General features: G+C 58.7%; 2 protein-coding genes across 2 annotated transcripts; both read right to left on the reverse strand.

Annotated features, from left to right (window-relative positions):
• Positions 1–1,817: 1,817 nt before the first annotated feature.
• On the reverse strand, positions 1,818–3,228 carry SFN (stratifin). The gene is given in 8 exon segments (XM_086625896.1): positions 1,818–1,919; positions 1,921–2,057; positions 2,060–2,315; positions 2,317–2,414; positions 2,417–2,449; positions 2,452–2,490; positions 2,493–2,668; positions 3,140–3,228. Coding segments are annotated over 8 exon segments (930 nt in total).
• A 5,922-nt stretch (positions 3,229–9,150) lies between these two features.
• Positions 9,151–19,811, reverse strand: ZDHHC18 (zDHHC palmitoyltransferase 18). Its single transcript, XM_086625974.1, has 8 exons — positions 19,699–19,811; positions 17,102–17,262; positions 15,055–15,204; positions 13,637–13,774; positions 13,093–13,141; positions 12,442–12,544; positions 10,828–10,937; positions 9,151–9,532 (listed from the first exon to the last, which is right to left on the reverse strand). The coding sequence occupies exons 1-8, from the start codon at positions 19,776–19,778 to the stop codon at positions 9,415–9,417; spliced, it is 909 nt and encodes a 302-aa protein (XP_086482100.1). The 5' UTR covers positions 19,779–19,811; the 3' UTR covers positions 9,151–9,414.

A 19,811-nucleotide genomic window follows, 5' to 3' on the forward strand; every position in this document is an offset into this window, starting at 1 on the left:
CCTCCCCCCGGGGAACCGGCTGGGCTCCCCGACATCGCCGGGGGCCCCCCCAGCTCAGCCAGGACCTGCTGAGCAAATTACAACCTGCCGGGGCCGCTGACCCAGTCCACGCGGGGCCAAGGCAGCACCCCAGGTGGCTTCTACAAGAGTCCATGGTGGGATGGGAGGGGCCTGGGGGGTGAGCAAGGAGTGGAGGGGGGGGGGCCTGGCAGGGGTTAATCGCCTCAGCTGGGCTCCGTGCCCAGCTCTGCTCCTGATGACGTGTCCCATCCCGGGCGAACAGGTTCTGGTTTGTGCATCCCAACCTCCCACAGGAGCCAGCGCTTTCCCACGGCAGAGCCCTTGCAAACCTCGTTACATCCCAGGCTGCTCCCTGCGCAGGGAGAAGCAGCCCCGTGGGCTTTGTACCCGGTGCCCGCGAGCCCTGCATGCCGCATCAGGGTCACGTCTGTGATCATGCCTCAGTTTCCCCAACCCAGAAGCTGCTGGCACCGCAGGAGCCAGGTTTTGGCCATCCCGGGTCTCAGGACTGGCGTGTCCCCCACGTCCCTAACTGGGGACCCCTCTGAACCGGGGTGGCGCGTCCTGAGTCACGGCGCGGTTTCCTCCCGGCATCCCGGCGTTTCCCATCAAAGGCCGCTCCTGCCCAGCCCTGCTGCGCTTGATCTGATGAGCTCATAGCCAGGGTGCCGGGACTGTGTTTTAGGGTAATTATTGTTCATGTCGAAACTCGTGCTGGCGGGGGGGGGGGGGGGGGCAGTGCTCCGTGAGCTGCGCCCTTCGCCGTGGCCGGGCGCCAGATCCAGAATTGCTGAGCTTTTGCCCGCCCCAGCTCGTCCAGACCTGGATGGGGACATCCCCCACCCGATGACACCCCCCCGACGCTGCTTTTGGGGACACCCCTCCCACCACCACCCCCCAACCTTTGGACACAGAGGAGAGCTGGTGGGGGAGGACCCTCGGGACTGGCACAAGGGCCTCGCTGACGGGTTTTGGGCACCGTGGGTTTGCGCGAGGGCATGGACACCCCACCATGGGGTTGGGGACCTCAGTGCACCCGCGTGGGCCTGCCCAAGCCCTCACCCCTTCCACAGCCGCCAATGGACGCGGCTCCCTGTGCGCCCTGCAAACCCATCGCAGGGCTGGGGGCATCGGAAACAGCCAAATTGGTGCTGCAGATCCGGGGGACCCCACTGTTCCCCACAGTCCTGGTGGGTGGGAGACGAAGAGGGTGCCCGGCGGCGGTGGGGAGCTGCCCGGACACGTGCGCGGGGGAGAGACGAGGCAGAGCAGAGGCAGGGGTGCAGGAGACGGTTTATTGGAGATGCACAGAGGCTTGGTGATACGTGATTCCGCCCCCCCCCTCCCCGCCCAGAATGGGGAAGGGGCTGCCTGGCCCCCCCCCCCTCCACTTTCACCCCATCCCAGCCCCTCACCTCCTCCCGCTGCAGCTCCAGCCCTCTGGAATGGGGGTTTGGAGCCGGCACGCGCGGGCTGGGTTCCCCACCCAAAATGTTAAATAGTGGGGGCTGGCAGCCCTCTGGGATGGAGGAACCCCCCCCTCTTCGTCCCTTCCCCCCCTCCCTCTCCCACAGAGCAGAGGACGAGGGAGAGGGAAGGGGGAGAGATGCCAAAGCCACCCCCACTCCTGGCATCCAGGCTGGGGAGACCATGGGGAGCCGAGATGCCTTCCCCCACCCCCCCCCAAAAAAAACACCTAAAAAAACCAACCAACCAAAAAAAAAAAACCACAAAGAGGTGCCGAAGGGACTGGAGGGTGGGGTGGTGGGGGCCGGTCCCGGCTCCGCAGGGGCCGTTCAGTTCTTGGGCTCTTCGCCAGCCTCGCCACCGTCTTCTCCGGCGCACTCGGCTGTCCATAGCGTGAGGTTGTCCCTGAGCAGCTGCATGATGAGGGTGCCTGTCCTTGTAGGAGTCTTCGCTGAGCGTGTGCAGGTCCCCCATGGCCTCGTCGAAGGTGGTCTTGGCAGGGAGGATGGCCTGGTCGGGGGCGTTGGCGATCTCGTAGTGGAAGACGGAGAAGTTGAGGGCCAGCCCAGGCGGATGGGGTTCGTGGGCTGCATCTCCTTTTTGCTGATGTCCATGGCCTCTTGGTAGGCTTCCTGGGCGTTGTCTATCGTCTTCTTGCGGTCGTCGCCGGTGGCCACCTCGGCCAGGTATCGGAAGTAGTCGCCCTTCATCTTCAGGTAGAAGACCTTGCTCTCAGCATCGCTCGCCTTCTTGATGAGATACTTGTCCAGCAAGGCCAGGAGTTCTTGCAGACGCCGTTCAGCTCCCCTCTCCACCTTCTCCCGATACCTCGTTCACCAGCTGCGCTTTGTCGTCCCCCTCTTCGGTTTTGTGCTCGATGCTGGAGATGACCCTCCACGCCGAGCGCTGGCACCCCACCACGTTCTGTAGGCGACGGAGAGGAGGTTGCGCTCCTCGTTGACAGCTCGTCCCCGTGCTCCACCACCGCCTTCATGAAGTCGCCATGTCCTCGTAGCGCTCAGCCTGCTCGGCCAGCTTGGCCTTCTGCACTTGGTGGTTTCTTTGCCATGGCTGGAGCGCTGGGCGCGGGCAGACGCTTGGGCGAGGAGCGGGGCCGGGAGCCGTCGGAGCCTCTGCCGAGCACGGTCGCCGGGATTCGTTTTTGGCTGAGCGTCGGAGCCTCGAGCGAGAGCGGGAGGAGCCAGCGAGGCTGAAGGAGTGTCGTCCTCCTCCTCCTCCTCTGCTTCCTCCACGCCAAGCCCGGCCTTAAAGGAAAATTGCCGTGAATCATCGCCCGCGGGCGCTGGGCGCTGAGGAAGGGGCGAGGGGGGCGGCCAACGCCCTGCCCTCCCCATGGGTGCCCGGGGATTGGGGGCGGCGGTGGGTGCAGCACCCATGGGTGCCCTGGGGCGGAGGGGGGTTCTCCCCACAGCCAACACCCACCCCAGGACCGAGGGGACACCCATCCCACTGCTAAAAGTGCTTGGAAGGGGAGGTCTTCCACCCCCCCACCCCGGAGATACGGGCCACAGGGTGTGTCCGGTTGTAAAAATGGCTTCTTTCCCCTCCCCCCCGCCCCAAAATCATATCACTGTCGACTTTATATGGTGATTAACTCGTTGGTAATTGAGAGGTCTTGACGGGCAGGTACTTATTCCCACAGGTGGGGAAACTGAGGCAGAGAGGCTCAGCAACGCGCCCCAGCGCCGCGGGAGGGACCGCCCCAAAGCCGGGCGCCATCGCCCCGTGTCTTCGAGCTGCTGCGTGGCGGGACCGGCCTGACCCCCTCCCAGAAAAAAAACTCCCGTGGTGGGGGAGGCACCATCGGTGCGAGCCTGGATCCGGCAGCGGCCGGGAGACCCTCGGCCCCTCTCAACTCGGGGCTCCCCCATCACTCCCCACCCGCCCAGGGCTAAATTTCCCCACCCCAGCATCTCGCCAGGGACTTTTCTCACCCCTTAAGCTGTAATTGAAGAGTTTTGGGGTGTTTTTTTCAATTGTTTTAGGGTTTTTTGGGTGTTTTTGTTTTTTTTTTTTTAATTTTTCTGGCCACGCACTGGCTGCCGGTGCCGGGCCGCCGGCAGAACCGCGCCGCCCCGATTAGGATCTGCGCTTCGCGTTGCGCTGCAGTTTCACTCTCGACTTGTTGCCACACGCCGGGCGCTGGCGAAGCCCGGCCCCGCCACCCGTGCCAGCCCCGGCCTTATCTGCCGGTGTGCGGGAGCCATGCGGGAAGGGCAGGGTGGGGCGGGCACCCGGGGCACCGGCCAAGGCAAAACCAGGTTGATTTTCTTTTTTGTCATCGTGACTCGCTGCTTTACTCATCCCTGCAAACAGCCCCCGGCCGCGAGCGCCACGTCCCCGTCATCCCACACCCCCCCCCATCTCGCTCGGGTCCCCCAGGGTGGGGGCGGTGGAAGATGCTGGGGATGGAGGATGTGAGACAGAGCTGTAGATGCTTTTCCCAATGCCATGAAGCCAGGAAACCCCCCCCCCAGCCTCCATATCACTCCCTCCCCACCCTGGCAAGGGGGACTGGGGGCTGCTCACCCCCTCCGTGGCCAAGCCCTGGGGCATGCGGTGGCTCTGGGATACCCATCGAGGGGCTGGCACCAGTGGCAGCACGAGGGGGTCCAGCTCCACCTCCGTGTCCCCCCTCCCTGCAGCCCCTCCGTGTCCCCCCACCCCGGAGCTGCACCATGTGCCGCGTCTCGCTGAGCGTGACCCACTGTGGGGGCAGGTTGTGCCCCGCTGAGTCGGGAAAAGGCGCTTCCTGGAGGAGCGGTTGGGTGGGAGAGCACTGCCTGGAGAGGGGCTGGGGGCCACACGGGCTGCCCGATGGACCCAGCCCTCTACAACCCACCTCCTTCCCTGGCAAAACCGCAGGGCAGCCGTCCCGGATGGGAGCTGGGCTGCAGCTCCAGCCCCTTCGCCCAGCAAAGCTGTATGGGGTGGGGGTCCGCAGCCCCCAGCCCCGGTGAAGCGCTCGCTGCCAGCCCAGCTGCAAACCCTCGGCCCATCCCGCACCAGCCCGGCTGCGTTTGGGCTCTTTAATCATTCCGTGTCAGTCCTGCTCCGGGAGAACCCCCGGGCCCCAGCAGGACCCCCCAGCGGGACGGGAAGCCCGGCTCGGGGTGTGCCATGGCTCAGCCTCGGCTCCGGCGTCTGCCGGCAGCCCCTGCCAGCCGGGCTGAGCTGCTGCCAAATTGTGGTTGCGATGGGCTGAGAGGAGGACTGCAAAAACATTCTGCTCTACTGGTTTCGTGAAAATCAGCTGCTGGGTGAAGGGAAGAGCCCCTGGTTGCTGCGCGGAGGCTGTGGGTGAGCTCGGCTGCAGCATCACCTCACGGAGCACCCATGGGTGCATCATCCCGGGGAGGGGGGATACCCTGCTTAGCCCCAGCCCTGGGGGATGTTGCCCAGGCCAGCGCATGTACCCCATCCCCCGAGCCGAGCTGGCGATGCTGCCGGCGGGGAGGGCTGGGCGCTCAAGCGGCTCCGCCATGGCAGGCGGGAGGCGGAGGATGAGGCTGCCGTTCCCATGGGCATTGGAAGGACACTCGCAGCCCACTCTGCCCTCACCCATCCAACCCTGCTGCTCCCCCAGGGACACTGCCAGCTCCCGGCACTGTAGCAGGGACCGGTTTGGCCAAGGGGTGCTCACAGCACCCCCCAGTCCCACAGCCACTGCCCATCGCTCCTCCCCAGCCCCGGAGTGAGGCTCGTGCCCGTCACGCTGTACAGCAGGGTGCAGAGCCCTGGGAGGCTGGGACTCGCCCCAAGGCCACGATTGGTGCCAGTTTAGGGACCTCCTGGCTCCCAGCCTCGTGGCCCATGGCAGAGGGGTGCAGCCCTGCTCGGATCTCCTGCCCGGCTCTCCTGCCCGGCACAGCACCGGCATGCCCGGGCACGAGCTGCGGGGAGCAGCTCCCCCCTCCACTGGCGAAGCAGCAGCCCGACGCTGGCGTACAGTAAATAGGAGAAACTTTTATTTGTTACAAAAGTAAAAGGCATAAATAGATGGTGAATCCTACTGGGCTCTACGCTGGACTGGGGGTCAGGCCTGGCTGCACGGCCCCACGGCGCAGCTCCCAGGTCCGGCAGTGCTGGGAGGATGCGGGTGCTGGGTGCTGGAGCACCCAGCCTTGTGCTGCAGCCTCCAGCAACGCCGGCTGGTCACGGTGCTGCGGGGCTTGAACCCCTTTCCCTAAAACTAGAGCTGTGCTACGACAAACAGGAATGGGGGAGGTGGCCGGGGGGGGTTTCATGGATAAACTCTGACCACGCACTAACTCCTGCCCGCAGAGCAGAGTCCTCCGACACACGGACACAGTTCGGAGAGGGGCTGGTGGGGTTGGGCGTGTAATGCCAGTGGCTCGGCTGGCGTGAAGCCTGCTTGTTTGGAAAGCCGGCTGGAACGCTAACCGCTATCTTCCAGCATCTACGGGAGGGGGGACGGCTTCCCAGGGGTAAGGCTGGTGGTCACGGGGAGCCACCGGCTCGGCTGCGCGAGTCCGTCCGGCAGCAGGGGACAGCAGGAACTCCAGTTATTGCACTCGGGTGGGACGGCTGTATGGCTTTGAGCTTCGAACCCGCGGGACGGCCGTCCCGGCTCCCGGAGCGGGGCTGGAAAAGCTTTTCCTTGTGCGCGGCCGCTTTCCCCCTTCTCTCGCGGCGGGAGGGAGGAAGGCGCAGCTGCGTAGCCCTGGCGAGCGGAGGCACTCGTGGTGGTCATGGCTGTGGTCTCGGGCATTGCCCGCGGTGTCTCGGCTCCCTGCAGGGTGCTCCACGAGAAGCAGAGGGCTGCAGGCCGCTGGGGAGCTTGATACTGGATCAACCCGGCGTGAGGAAGAGGAGAGAGGAGGAAGAGAAAGAGAGGGTTAGTGCCAGAAACGCAGCAGTGAGGAGCAGCAGGGAGTGGAACGGAACACCCGGGCTTGGTGGCAGAAAGAGGAGACAGTCAAGGATGGAGGAGAGTGCCGGCAGCCTTCCTCCATGCTGCTGCCGAGGCTGGAGCAGGCAGGAGCTCAGGGGGGTGCTGCAGGGAGGGCGAGGACATGGGGGTGTAGGAGGGAGAGGGGCAGCTCCGCAGCCCACAAGTGAAGCAGGGCTTTGTTGCAACGTGCTTTGGAAGGAACTTATCGCGGTCATGGGCACGGCAGAGGAGGAACCTGGTGTTAAGAGACAGAGAAACAGGCAGAGAGAGGGAGGGGAGGGATGGTCTGAGTGGGTCAGAGCTGGGATTAGAAACCTGTTCCAGGTTTCAACTCCTCTGTTCGGGCCACACCTCCAAACACTAAATCTCTGCATCAGCTGGGGGCTTCCTCCATGCCCATCACAGCAGCTCCACTGAGTGCAAACCACGGCAGCGCGCCATCCGGCACAGCCCGGCGTCACCAACCCTCAGCCACATCGTGTTCCAGGCACCACCACGCAGACCAGGCGGCTCCATCTCGTACCGAGCCCCGGCACAAAGCTGGGGGAAAATCCTCCCTCTCTCCTTGCCGAGGCACCCCCCTGCCACGAGCCCCCGCGCTGCTGGGATGGATGGGGCACACGGACGTCTATGCAACCGGAGGGTGATGGGCTCCATGGACAGAGGTGGTCATGCGGTGGAGATGAGATGAGGCACTCGAGTGGATGACGGGGAGAAGAAAGCGCTTTCTTACCAGCTAACCCTCAGAAAGCAGGGCTAACGTCCACGGAGGGGCAAATCCCGTCAGGCTGTGCAGGAAATGGCAAAGTCCTGGCAGGCATCCTCCTGGGAAGACACCAGAGATTATGCACCTCAATACCTGCTGGTAGGGCCGGAGAGGGCTGGGTTAGAGACGGGGACCAGAGAACCGGGTACAGCCCTGGCCCGAGCGAGGCGAGTGGGGAAAGGATGCTGGAGGTGACGGCTTCTGCAAGAAGGGGACTGGCGAGTGGATGAGACCCTGCCCAGCCTGGAGATGTGGGACAGGAAAATCCCTTCGCTCCAGCAAGAGGTTCTAAGAGCTTCCAGGCAAGGCTTGGGCTTAGCAGAGAGTCCAGCTGCCACCTGACAGATGTTAAACACTGAGACACCTGCCCTCTTCTCTCTTAAAGGAATAAAATAATAACCCAAGCAATTAACTCTTTAAAAATATAATTTTATTAGGTTGAGTAACAAAGGAAACCGGTTTAAAGAAAAACAGGAAGGAGTTTGGCCCCTGGTAACACCCCTCGCCACCGCTCCTCTCTCCCCAGCACCAGACCCTCTCTGCACAGCTCGGCTCCACCCAGCCCCACGCCTGCCCCTCGACGGCAGCGCTGTGGCCCCTCGACAGCAGGGACGAGCCCCCTGGGACACCCCTGCAGGAGTAGCGGGAGGGAAGGGCAGGGTGGCCTCTGTGGATGCAACACGGGCAACGTGCTAAAGCACCTGGTCTGTGGGACGGCACGAAGCTGCGGGGCTGGGGCAGTTGGCAGAGCAACACCCGGAGCCTCCCCGGGCAGCGTGGGTCAGCTGCCTCTGCCAGAGGTTGAAATCCGTACGTCTGACCCACAGAAACCTCACCAGGTGGCTCAACACAAAACCTCCGCCCCGGTGCTAACATGCACAACGCTACCTGCACCGAATAGAAACATTCTACATGGAAGAAAACAAAAATAAATCTACAAATTGTGCAAAAATATCCAGCAGCTTTAATAACACGATTCAAGTATTGCTACAAGGTCTGTGACTCCCCTCTACGCACGCTCCAGTGTCAGTAACGCAGAGCTGGCCGCCCAGCCTGGCTCTCCCGTGCTTCCGCAGGCACGGAGCGATGCTCCGGGATGCGCCCAGGCACACGGGAATCACTCCCGAAGTGCCAGGGACAGCCCTGCTTGTCTGCTGGCCAGAAACCCAAACCTAGAGCATAACGTGAGGTTATCAGAGACCAGCACCTGCTCACTGCTTCCGCTGTGAAACTCCACCTGGGAAGGGCGAGACCCTCAGGATTTCACCCACTTTCTGTTGCCTTTCAGGTCTCCTACAGACAGGACACAACCAGACTTCCCTGGCAAGCTAAGGTTCCCAGATCTCACAGCTGTAGCCTTGCCAACCAGCATCTCGTAACGAGAGCCACAGAATGCTGCGTGTTCCTTCCTCCCCGTTAAAAGGAGGGTCATCCTGACTTGTGTCCTTACTGCAAAATGTTGTCTTACTGACCAGCACGGCCAAAACACAGAGTTCTTCAGCACCCCCTCAATGACCAGCCAGAAAACAGCATCACCAGCAGCTGGGACATCCAGCTAGCTTCCACATCTGCTGGGAGTCAGAGTCTTCCCAGCTGAACAACCCCAACTTACCAAGGCACAGCAGCTTCTGGAAAGAAAAGCTGCTCTGGCAGCAGCCGAGGTGAGATCCTGGCCTCTAAGAGGCAGAACAGCACCTCCAGGTTGGCACAGAGGAACAGGGGGTGCTCATGGAGATAACAGGGATATCACGGAACTTACACCTCCACCAGCCCAGAAGACGAGGCGTGACAGCCCAGCTCAGAGAGGGAACCGTCTGCAGTCCCCACCCCCCACCCTTGGCCCACCTCATCACTCCCAGCAGGAAACACAGCGATTCCCTGGAGCAGATGCTCCGGACTCAGAGGTCTGGTGGCTCCCCAGACCTATTTCGCTTCCCAGGTGCAGCAGGAACCCCCTGCTTTCTGCACAAGTCTGAGGGTCTTGCATGCTGTCGGGCTCTATCAGTCAAAAGTCCAGACAGGCACATCACAGTGAAACAAATAAACAAAAAATAATAAATAAGGTTAAAAAAAAAAAAAAAAGGCAACGTATGGCTCGACTGAGTCTTTGGCAGCTCTGGATCACAGGGCTGCCCCGCCTGAGGCTGGGGAGATGGTAAGAGGGGAAGGTACTGGCTGGAGTGAGGTGCAGGCACAGCAGGCACTGGGCTACATCACAGCTCTGCTAGGGAATGCCTCCTACCATGCTGGTGTCAGTTTTGGCTCCAAAAGAAGGGATTTCACTCTTGGGACTGGATGGGGTCCCAACATCTGGCTGGATAAATCCTCTTCTGTCTATCAAACTGGAAAACAGAAAGGGAAGGGCGCAAGGGGAGAGGAGTTAAGGAAACGTGAGCTCCCATCTTCGCGGATTCTTCAAGCCACAGAGAGGGCTCTCCCCGTGGGAACCACTAACCAGAGCATCAGCAGGAGCGCACGGGATAACACAGCTTCCTGCCCATTAGACAAACCACACAGTTATCACACGAGCCACCAGACAGCCTTGAGGCAGTTCAAGCTTTGGGTCACCACAAACCCAAATGGGAACTGGCGAAAGGTCTTTGCAACGGGAAAACAACACGAATGAGGAAAGAGCTGGAGTAAAACATTATTCTCCCCACAACCTCCCAGCAAATAGCTCAGCTCCCTGAATCCAGAGAGTTACCATCTCTTGAGTGGCAGCACTGGCATTTTGGCACCTCTGAAAGCTAAAAAAGTCTGGGGGTACTTCAGAGAGCAGGACCAGATATAAGTGTAAAACACGCTTTGAGTCTGGCTACACAGCCTGACACCCTCCCCTGCCGTTGTGTCACACCGAGTTAGCACCTCTGAGATGCTCCACATAAATCCTAACTGGATCCAGTGAATTAACTCGTCTCAAGGATCTCCACATGCCCTAAGATGAGCTGAGAGCTCCAAGCCAGCGGGCAGGTCCTCAACTCCTGCAGTGCAGCGTGAAGGGCCCGACTCTGCCCAATTGCACCCTCTTGTGACACAGCAGCGATCACCCTGTGCTGCAGGTACCTGCAGGTACCGCGCTCCGGGCCCAAAGCTCCCTCATACCCGCAGCAAACGCGGGTTTGAACGTCGCTCCTGGTTAACTCACAGCTAAGAACATTTGGTAGGACGCTACTAAGCGTTCCGGGTAATCCAAGCGTTGGTGAATCCCCGGGTTTTCACACTGCCTCGTGCAGTTCTCTGCTGGCTGCTCGCCACGATGCTCCATCCTCAGAGGACAGGAGGAAAAACACATGCTAGGAAGTCCTGCCACTATTTACCATCTGCTGCCGAGCCCTTTGGTGCCGTTATTCCCCCACTACTGAATCGCAGGATGTGTCTTATCCACGAGCTCCAAGACACAATTACGAGTGACCCAAACTTGCCAAGCCCCAACGCAGCAGAAGCAACGGTTCCATCTCTTATACGTTTCTCCAGCTGCTTTCTGCAGAAACTGGGGAATTCCTTCTCCATCATCATGGGAGCAGATGTGCTTGTGCTGACGCAGTCTCCCCTGAATCGTGATAAATCTGTTCCTTCCAAGGCTCCTCTCGCAGAGCGGGACGCAATTCCCAACGCCACGGAGGTCAAAGGCTCTTACCTGGGATGGAACGGTCCGCACAGCACCGCACAGCAGTTTGTGAGGATACTTTTATGGCTGTAGGGATTGGCAAACTCTGAGCCCCTCTTATTTGACCAGGACCCTTTGATCTGAAAGGGAAAGGAACATGCAGATTAAGACAGGAAATACGTGACAGCGGATAGTTACACGACAACGGACTCGGTTCAAATCGTGGCTCAAGAGGTGGAAGGCTTGTCTCAAAGCAAAGAGAGGGAGGACGTTTGCAGGAACAAGCAGGACAGCTGCAGAAAGGCGGCCAGAGGAGACAGCAATACGCTGCTCCTGCCTCTGCCAAGGTTCACCCTTGCAGCTAGAAAGCTCCAGCGTGCCCTCCCCGTGCTGCACAGCAACTTCTCAATGTCACTGTCACCAACACCAGCTGCCTCCTCCTCCTCCTCCCCTCGTTCTTTATTAGGCTGAAGGCTCATCAAAGCAGGGCTCCAGCCCATGGTCCCTCCTGGGCTCCTCGGGCTGAACAAACAGCAGGGGGATTCCAGGCCACGCTGCGACAGGAGGAAACAATCTCATCTGTCCCCACCCCGAGCAGCTGCTGGTGGGACTCTGGTTTCGAAGCCTCGGTCACATCAAGCGGAGGCGCACACGAGGGGGCAGACGCTATACCTGGCCTCAGGCCCCCGGCTGCAGCGAACTGTTTGCCATTACGTTTCCTCCTTTTGTTTTTACTTCCCCTCCCCAGCTGCAGCACCAGGTGGGCAACGCAGCCAGAGAGGCAACGGGCCACATGCTTCGGCCTTGGTGCCCTCAGTGCCATGGTGCGACCTCCGTTAGCTTCGCTTACGCAGCCTCACGCATCTCCACCAGCACCTCTGCACGTAACAGAAAGGTGGAGAGGAAAGGAGAGGGAGGGGAAAAAAAAAAAAAAAGGATGCAAACCTGCCTTCTGCAGTGCTGGAAGCTCCCAGCAAGGATTATAGGTACTTCTGCCCAGAAGGGTGAATTTAAGATTCCGAGGATCAGACAGATCCTGCTTTTCCGTACAATCTGCCCAGCTCAGGGTGCTGGTTTGGCCCCTGGAGTCTGCAGGCGCTCCAGACTTTGGGGTAAATCTCATCAGGAGATGTCTGCACATTATTTGCCTATGAGACATGAGGAACTGGCAGAGGTGAAGGGACTTGCCCAGGGTCTCGAGGGAAGCCTGTGGTTATGCGGGACGCTGAATTAAGATCACCCATGTCCCAGCCCAACACTGAAATAAATCTCTGGGGCCAGCCTTTCTTTTTTAATCTCAGAACTCCTAATTTTAGGCAAGGTCACACACAGACTGGAAAAAACACACACATGACTTTTCTAACATTTCAGTGCGCGACTCCCACAGCCTGACGCTGCCAAGCAACACGTGTTGCCCGGTGCCCTGCTGCTGCGTGCTGCTTTGCCCCCGCTCAGCTACCTGCAGCCTCAATGTCTCAGGCACGGGCCGTTTGCTTGGCAGTGGGTTATCACGGGCGATGCAGGCAGCACGCGTTAACGAGATACTGCATCGAGGCAGGCAGCCAAGGATGCCCCGAAAGCCTCACCTCTGCTCAGGAAGGACCAGGGCTGGCCCTGCGGAAGGACAAGTGTTCAGGTACTTACATCTTCGTTCGTTGTCAGGTTGGAGGCGACTAAGTAAGTGTGAAAACCTGAGAGGCCCAAAATAGACCAGACTGAGAAAAAACAAATCACCAGCTCCAGCACAGTGAAAAAAAAGTCAAGGAAGTCTCAGGGAACGAAATCATAGAATGATAGGATGGTTTGGGTTGGAAAGGACCTCAAAGATCATCTAGTACCAACCCCTCTGCCATGGGCAGGGACACCGTCCACTACAGGAGAGGCAGAAGACTGTTTTGGGAAGTATGTGCTGTGACCACACATACTGGGCCACAAAAACATCCCAGCAAGCTTCCCATTCCCTGTGCCACTCTGCAGGCATCCACCAAGGCACAGCCTGCTCCAGCCACTCCCCTTCCATGTAAACTTGTAAACTAGGAAACAAGTTTGTCACCCACTCTCAGTTCCTGGCAGTGAACTAAATAAGGAATTAAAGGTCTTCCCAATTTGTGATGTTGCCAGCCTACAGATGAAGAGGTGCCTGTCTGCCCCAACCAGGTAGCCAGGGGACTAAATTATGTTGTGGGAAGTACATGAAGGTGACCCTACAAAGAGCTTACTGTGCTTCTGTTACACAATCAGCATTGCTGCACCAATGCCCAACAGCCTGCGCGGCCGACGGCATCAGAAGGATATCTGGCAGGTGTCGTCTTCAGAGTGATGAGGAATCCGTCTCGCTGAGAGCCTGCAAAGCAAAACAAGACACGGAACGACGTCACACCGGGCAGCCTTGCATCTCCAGCCAACGCTTCACTCCCATCACGCAGCCACCCCGCTGTGGGCCATATGGATCTGCCTGGCTGCCTGGGAAACATCTGCAGTCTGTAACTCTGCAGAAATGTCAGCGCACAGACACGGCTCCAGGAGATTTGGGGCTGACAGGCAAGTCACCTTCCCCACCAGGTTAAGAGTGGATGCACCCACCAGCTCATTCGCTCTGGAGGGGATAACCCAGCAACTGGCACTCAAGGTCTCTCCGCAGCGCGGTGCAGGGTGGATCTGTGATTCCCTGCAGTCTGAGACCCCGTTTATTCAGGCCACCTGCACCGAAAAGCCTGGTGTGAACCAAGCAGACCCCTCCCACGCTCTCTGTCCAACAGGAATAGTGACCCAGTGCTGCCTCAAGTCGTTCATGGCCAGGAGAATGGCATGCACCGCCGCTAGCGCCCGCGGTACTTACGCAGAGTGAGGTGGGTGACAACGCAAGCGAAGATGAAGGCTGTCAGGAAGGAGAGGGAGAGGATGAAGGCATAGAAGTAGCGATAGTTGCGCTTCCCCACGCAGTTGCCCACCCAGGGGCAGTGGTGATCAAACCTCTCTGAAACAAAGGGACATGGTGAGGACTCCTGCTGCCTCGCACCCCGTAACGGAACGAGCTCTGCTGAGCGTCCGAAAACCAGGAGCTACAAATCGAGTTTCCACCCACCACCCTGAGAGCAGAACCCCTCTGCAGCAGTTCGTTAGCAAGAAGTTTCAACAGAGCACTGCCGCCTGCTCACATGCCCTTTTTTATCATCAAAGGTCCAACCATTCCTCTCACCAAGCCCTGCCTAAATACCAGTCTTGTGACTGGTAACATCTACCATTACTAAAACTGAAAGACAGCAGGGAGAACGTGGCAGTTTTTCCAGCACCCAGCAGCACTGGGTGTGCGCCCGCAGCATCGCTGCTCCCTTTCTGTGTGGCAGCTCCCCCCGCCTTCTTCAGGGCAGAAAATAAATTTTCAAAGTTCTAAAGATGCGCCTCTAAAACCACAGAAACTGCCTGGGAACCCAGGGCTGGTGCAGCCTGTCCGGAAACGCTCCTGCCTGGCTTGTAATGAAAGGGCTGCTCATTTCAGAGTAACAGGACTGCAGGGGACACCAGTGCGAACAAAACCCATTGCACACAAAGCAGGCACATGTCCGCTCCCCCAGACAACTCCTCTCCAAACACTGCTCCAGCCACGGCCGCTTTCCAGCGAGCCGTTCCGGCCTAAGGAGGAGTCACAGCCACCCACAGCTATCCCCAAAAACATAATTCTTGGCAACTCCCAAACTTCTTTTCTTAAGCAGAGTCCTGGGGGCCTGTGACTGCTCACAAGTCGGTTGCTCCTCGGGCTGCCCCAGCAGACAGCGTAAAGCACAGCCTCCACATCCACGTGGTGCACAACCAGGAGCAGTCGCATGAGGAGATGAGGAGTAAACTCTCTGGGCACGTCCCTAAACCACGTGTCACCCTGCTGCCAGTTCAAGTTGCCCCGGTGCAGCCAGGCTGTGCTGGGAACATCCCTGCCCACCCCTCTGTGGCTGTCTCATGCCTGCGTAGAGCCATCAGAGACTTTTCTTCAGGTCTCTGCTCACGCCCGGCTGCCCCACCAGTCTGATGGCACAGCAAGAGAACACAGAAGAGTTCAACCAGCATCTATGGTGGTGCCTCTACCGGCCTAGTAACAGCAAGGCCACGGACAACAAGCAGTCTGCAGCAAACCTTGTGTGTGATAGAGGCCTTAACCACGTTTCATGGCACAGTCCTCCCAGAACCAGGGAAAGCAGAGACATGGAGTCCAACACACACACACACAGAAGAAAGGAGCACTTTTCCACTTTCCGTGCTTACCAACACAGTTGTCGCAGACACTGCAGTGAGAGGTGCGAGGAGGGCGGAACATTTTGCACGTGTAGCAGTACTTGAGCTTCACCACGTACTTGTTGATGACCACTTCCATCGTGCGGGCCGGCGGGCGATAGGTAGAGGTACCCATGCTGTCTGCAAGGGCAAGGAGGGACAGTCAGACTGGTGCAGGTGAAACCCAAACCCCCATACCACACCGAGCTGCTTCCTGGCACGGTAAGGAATTGGCACGCACTCTCCTGACTGGAATCAAAAGCAGAGAGGCAGCTCAGCCTGCAGGATTTGTTGCAGAGTGGGCAGCCAGCAACTCCAGTCAGCTCCTCGCAGCATTATTTATGTCCTCTCCTTGTCTGTTCAACGGCAATGCTGCTGGGATGCCAAGAGGAAGCAATATCTGCCCAACGCTTTGAGAACATAAAGCAATTCATAAATGGTGACCATAAAAGCAGCCGCGTTAGCGCGCCCAGTAACACCAGCTCATCTCTGCGTGTCTAACGGATCACAACACAAGGAGGCAACACAATCTGGTAACGCACGTGTGGTTCCTCCTCTTCCATTCGTATCCAAGTTATAGAAACCAGGAGACGGTCACGTTCGGGTAACCTCAGCAGAAGTGTCCCCTGCCAGCGCACAACTCGCCAACCCGCAGCCGGAGCCAGCGGCACCGGCACCGCCGGGCTCAAGGGACTCATTTCCATCACAGCGGGAGAGGACAGCCAGCAGGTCTCAAGTGCTCCAGGCAGATTTCATTGGGATTTGCCACGTGTACGGTAGTAGCACAAGAGGATTCTGCCTCCTCAAGGTCGAAATTGAGGATTTTTAGGGACACTGCAAGTTGCATCTGTGTGTGGTGGCACTTGGCTATTCATCAGGGACTGGCAGCTGGAGACTGTTTCTCTGCTCAGCAGAAGTGTGAGCTGGAAAACCTCTGTATCACATCTGCAGTTTTGGGGGTTATTCCCTTATTTTAGTTACTCTTAAAAGAGCACCTTTCCAAATCCAGGGAAGTCTTTGAAAATAAGAGATGCAACAGTGAGCATGTTAAGAGGATAATAAGTGGATTATATTAACAGTAACAGCTGGCACATCAGGCAGCATCTGCAGCCAGATTACTGCTTTAGGCACTTATAAATAGAAACACGGATAACCACTCTGAGGATATTTCAGAAACGCTTTTTCAGTCAGATGTACAATTACTGCCTTGAAACTGTCTTCAGTGGGGCAGATTCAAGCTGTCTCACATTAGATTTGCTATCATCCTACGTCCTCACCACCCGTATTTTGCAGGGTCAGATTCCTCTGAGTTTGGACAACATTTCAAGTAACTAATTGTCGTGGACCAGGACACTAATGCCCCGCTACGGAGCGGCACAGACACGCTGGCTTGGTCTTCAAGAGCCTGGCAGTGAGACTCTGAAGGGGCACTTTGTGCTCCCCCAGCCGCTGGTACGCTGTTCCTGCTGCCTCTACGGATCAAGTCCACCAGTCTTGGGGGCTTTCTGGCTGCAATTCCGGACCAGTTCTCCCCTCAGTAGCAGGAGGGGAGACTGGGGGAGGTATTTAGAGACCAGGAGGAGATCTTGGGAAGATGTTAAACCCCTTCCCAGGGCCAGACTGAGCAAACATGGCCCATTGTCACCCCTCATGATATCCGTGTTCAGGACACCGATGCCACAAACCCTCCCTCCCCTGAGCTCTGGGAGCTGCCCAATCCAGTGTCGTCCCGAGGGCAGGAACAGGTACAGCCCAAACCCACTGCCCAGGGCTGTGCCTGGGAAAGCGACGGGACAAACAGAAAGGAAAATCACCCCTGCTACTCTGCAGAACCTCTCCGAGGCACTGCCTGCTGTGCTAGAAGAGCTTGTAAGACCTCTCTCACCAGGACTCATAAGACACCGTCAAGCCTCATGATCTGATACTCTGGCCTTTTCTCCAGAGGCTCACTGAGCCTGAAATGTGTGTGGTGCACACACACACCCCCACACACAGGCAGGCACTCGACCGAACACAGCAGAGGGAACAGAAGTCTCACCGATCCGCTTTTCCAGGTCTGCAGCCTCACTTGGAGTGGCTCTGGGCAGGATACCTGGGTCTCTGAAGCTTGTCTGGAGCAGGCAGCTGATGACAAAGAAGAAGAGGATGGCTGCAATGATGGGGATGGCCAGGGTCAGGTGACGGGCAAGGAAGGGGCAGCTGTTAAAGGAAAAAAAATCGCGTTGTTAACAACCATCGCTACCAAACTGGCTATCAGCAATGACGTTACACACCATGAATTATCCCAGGGTGGCAGGCTGAAGCACTTCTGCTTCGCAGAGACCTCTGGAACAGCAAGACCCAGCCCAGAAAACACTGGAGCAGCACTGGGAGGACAGGGTCTTTGGCACAAAACCAGCAGTAGAAGCCGCCGCACGCAACCTCTTTGCCCTTCTGAAGTCCCAGAATCGTGTTTCAAAAACCCATCAGCTGCCCCAAAGCCTGGTCACCTTCTACAACAGCAGCACCAAGAACACATGGAGAAACACCTCAAGCCAAGCAGGGATAGAAACTGGCATGAATGCCATTCCGTTTGGTCCAACATGTGAAGCCAAGAGGGAACTTGGCTTCGATTCAACGCAGCTTTGCTGTCTCTGGATGACTCGGGTGCCCTCCGTGGTGTGCCAGATGTTTGGACGGGGACATTGCAGCGCTGACACCACTGTGACAAGCCACCGGGCGTCTCAGCAGACGATGCCCGCTCCTGGGCTCAATGTGCCACAACCTGGGGCTGATTTTCCACAGACAGGATCGCACTCCACATCGGAGCAGCTCTGTTACTGGCAGCACGACAGGTGAAGACGGCCGAGGAACACAGCTCTTCGCACGGCGTGGTGCCGGAGACCCCTCCGCTCCCTCGCTCCGCAGAGGATTTGCTATTCTAAGCACCGATAAGCACCCAGGCAATCTGCTCGAGCCCTGATGTCTGCGGGCTGCGAGGCAGTTTGAGAGGATTAAGCAACTTCTGTTTCAACTCCTAAGCTCAGCTGTCCAGAACAAAGCAGCCACCAAGCAACAAAACCCCCTTCGGCCTGAGACCAACGCTTCTGCCGAGCCCCTCGGTCATCTCCCTGACGGAGGGACAAGAAAGGTCTCTGAAATGAGAGACGTGAGCTTTGTTGCCCCTCCTTTTCTGGGAGAATCTCTGGATGCTGCTTTCCCCTGTCAGGCAACAAGAAATCACATCAAAAAACACGAACTGTAGACACAGGCAAGATGTATTTGCCATACGTCTAGCAAACCATAACCCACGCAACAGCAGCACACCACTAAAATAACAACTTGGAAAGCCCCAGGGCATCTTCAACCAAGAAAGAGTGACTAGGCAAGCAGGGAGGGGAGAGCAGATGCCCTCTGCTTGGCCCCATACAAAGCAGTTACTGTGCCCGTGCTGCCCGTTGGTTTCAGATGCAGCAGAGAAAGCTGGCAGAGAGGCACAGACGGCACTAAGAATGGAGTTTTTGCGTCGGGATGCCGTTACTGCCTCCCACAGCTGCCTGCCCCTTTCAGCTCATCTGACTTCTCCAAACCTCTAATCCGATCAAATACCTTCATCTCCCCGCCCGCAGGCTTGGGCAGCTTTGCTCTGAGACTCGCGGAGATAAAGCCGGGATCCAAAGGCAGGCATGGCCCTGCTTCATGCAGCGGCAGGAAAAACAAGCTCCCCTCTCTCCTGAGACAGGATGGCAGAGGCAGGATGGCAGGAGCCCTTGGAGGTGTCCGTAACCAACGGTGCTCCTTCCCTGGCTCCTCCGGGCAGCGCGGGACGTAACGGGGTGCTCTCGGCTCTCCCTTCCCTTGGGGTGCAGGAGTGAGATTCCCAGGGCCTGCTTTCCTAAAGCAACGGGGACTGGGGGAGATGCAGCTCCCTCTTCCCCGGATACTGCTGCACAATGAGGGCAGAGGTGGGACCCCAAAGAATTTCACCATTTACCAGGCACCTTTAACACAAACGCTGTTCCTGCCGCCTCTATGGATCAAGTCCACCAGTCTTGGGGGCTTTCTGGCTGCAATTCCAGACCAGTTCTCCCCTCGGTAGCAGTAGGGGAGACTGGGGGAGGCGTTTAGAGACCAGGAGGAGATCTTGGAAAGATGCTAAACCTCTTCCTGGAGCCAGACTAAGCAAACATGGCCCAGTGTCACCCCTGCCCACCCCTCCTGCCCCCCACACAAACACACCGGGGACAGGCAAAGGGGAAGCAGAGACCGTCTGCAAAGGGGGTCTGGGGGCTGTGCAGCGGGGGAATGGCTGGGGGGGGCGGGGGGGCTGTGAGGAGAAGGGACATCGGGGCTGCCACGGGGTGGGGAGGGAGGTGGGCGGGGGACCCACCGCGAGGGTGCGAGTGGGATGCCAGCGGGTGGGCGCGTTTCGGGCCCCCCCAAAACCAGGGGGCTTCAAGGAGGGGGACAGGAGCTGTTCAGAGACCCCCCACGGCTTTACCCCAGCAGAGAAGGGGGCCCGATCCCGGGGGGGGGTGTCTCGGGGCCCGAGCACATGGGGGGACACCAGAGGGACCCCCAGCAGAGGGGGGGACACGACACCCCGCAGCCCCCGGGGCGCTGCCCGGAGCCCCCGGCCCGGCAGCTCGGACTCACTCGAAGGCGAAGAAGAGGCCGCTGGTGGCCAAGATGAGGCCGAGGGTGAGCACGAAGACGCCGCTGTGCCGCGCCAGCATGAGGCGGCCGCCGCAGTAGAAGCGGTTGCGGCC

This window comes from Tauraco erythrolophus, chromosome 24 (genome assembly GCF_009769465.1).
Source record: "Tauraco erythrolophus isolate bTauEry1 chromosome 24, bTauEry1.pri, whole genome shotgun sequence".
Lineage (NCBI taxonomy): Eukaryota > Metazoa > Chordata > Aves > Musophagiformes > Musophagidae > Tauraco > Tauraco erythrolophus.

What these genes read in the sequence shown, in the direction of transcription:
- ZDHHC18 (XM_086625974.1), bottom strand. Translation starts at nt 19,778, where the DNA reads ATGCTGGCGCGGCACAGCGGCGTCTTCGTGCTCACCCTCGGCCTCATC. An exon ending in AGACCTGGAAAAGCGGATCG is followed by an intron (nt 15,205 to 17,101) that starts GTGAGACTTCTG and finishes TTGCCCTTGCAG; the next exon opens with ACAGCATGGGTACCTCTACC. An exon ending in TGCGGACCGTTCCATCCCAG is followed by an intron (nt 9,533 to 10,827) that starts GTAAGAGCCTTT and finishes TCTGTTTTCCAG; the next exon opens with TTTGATAGACAGAAGAGGAT.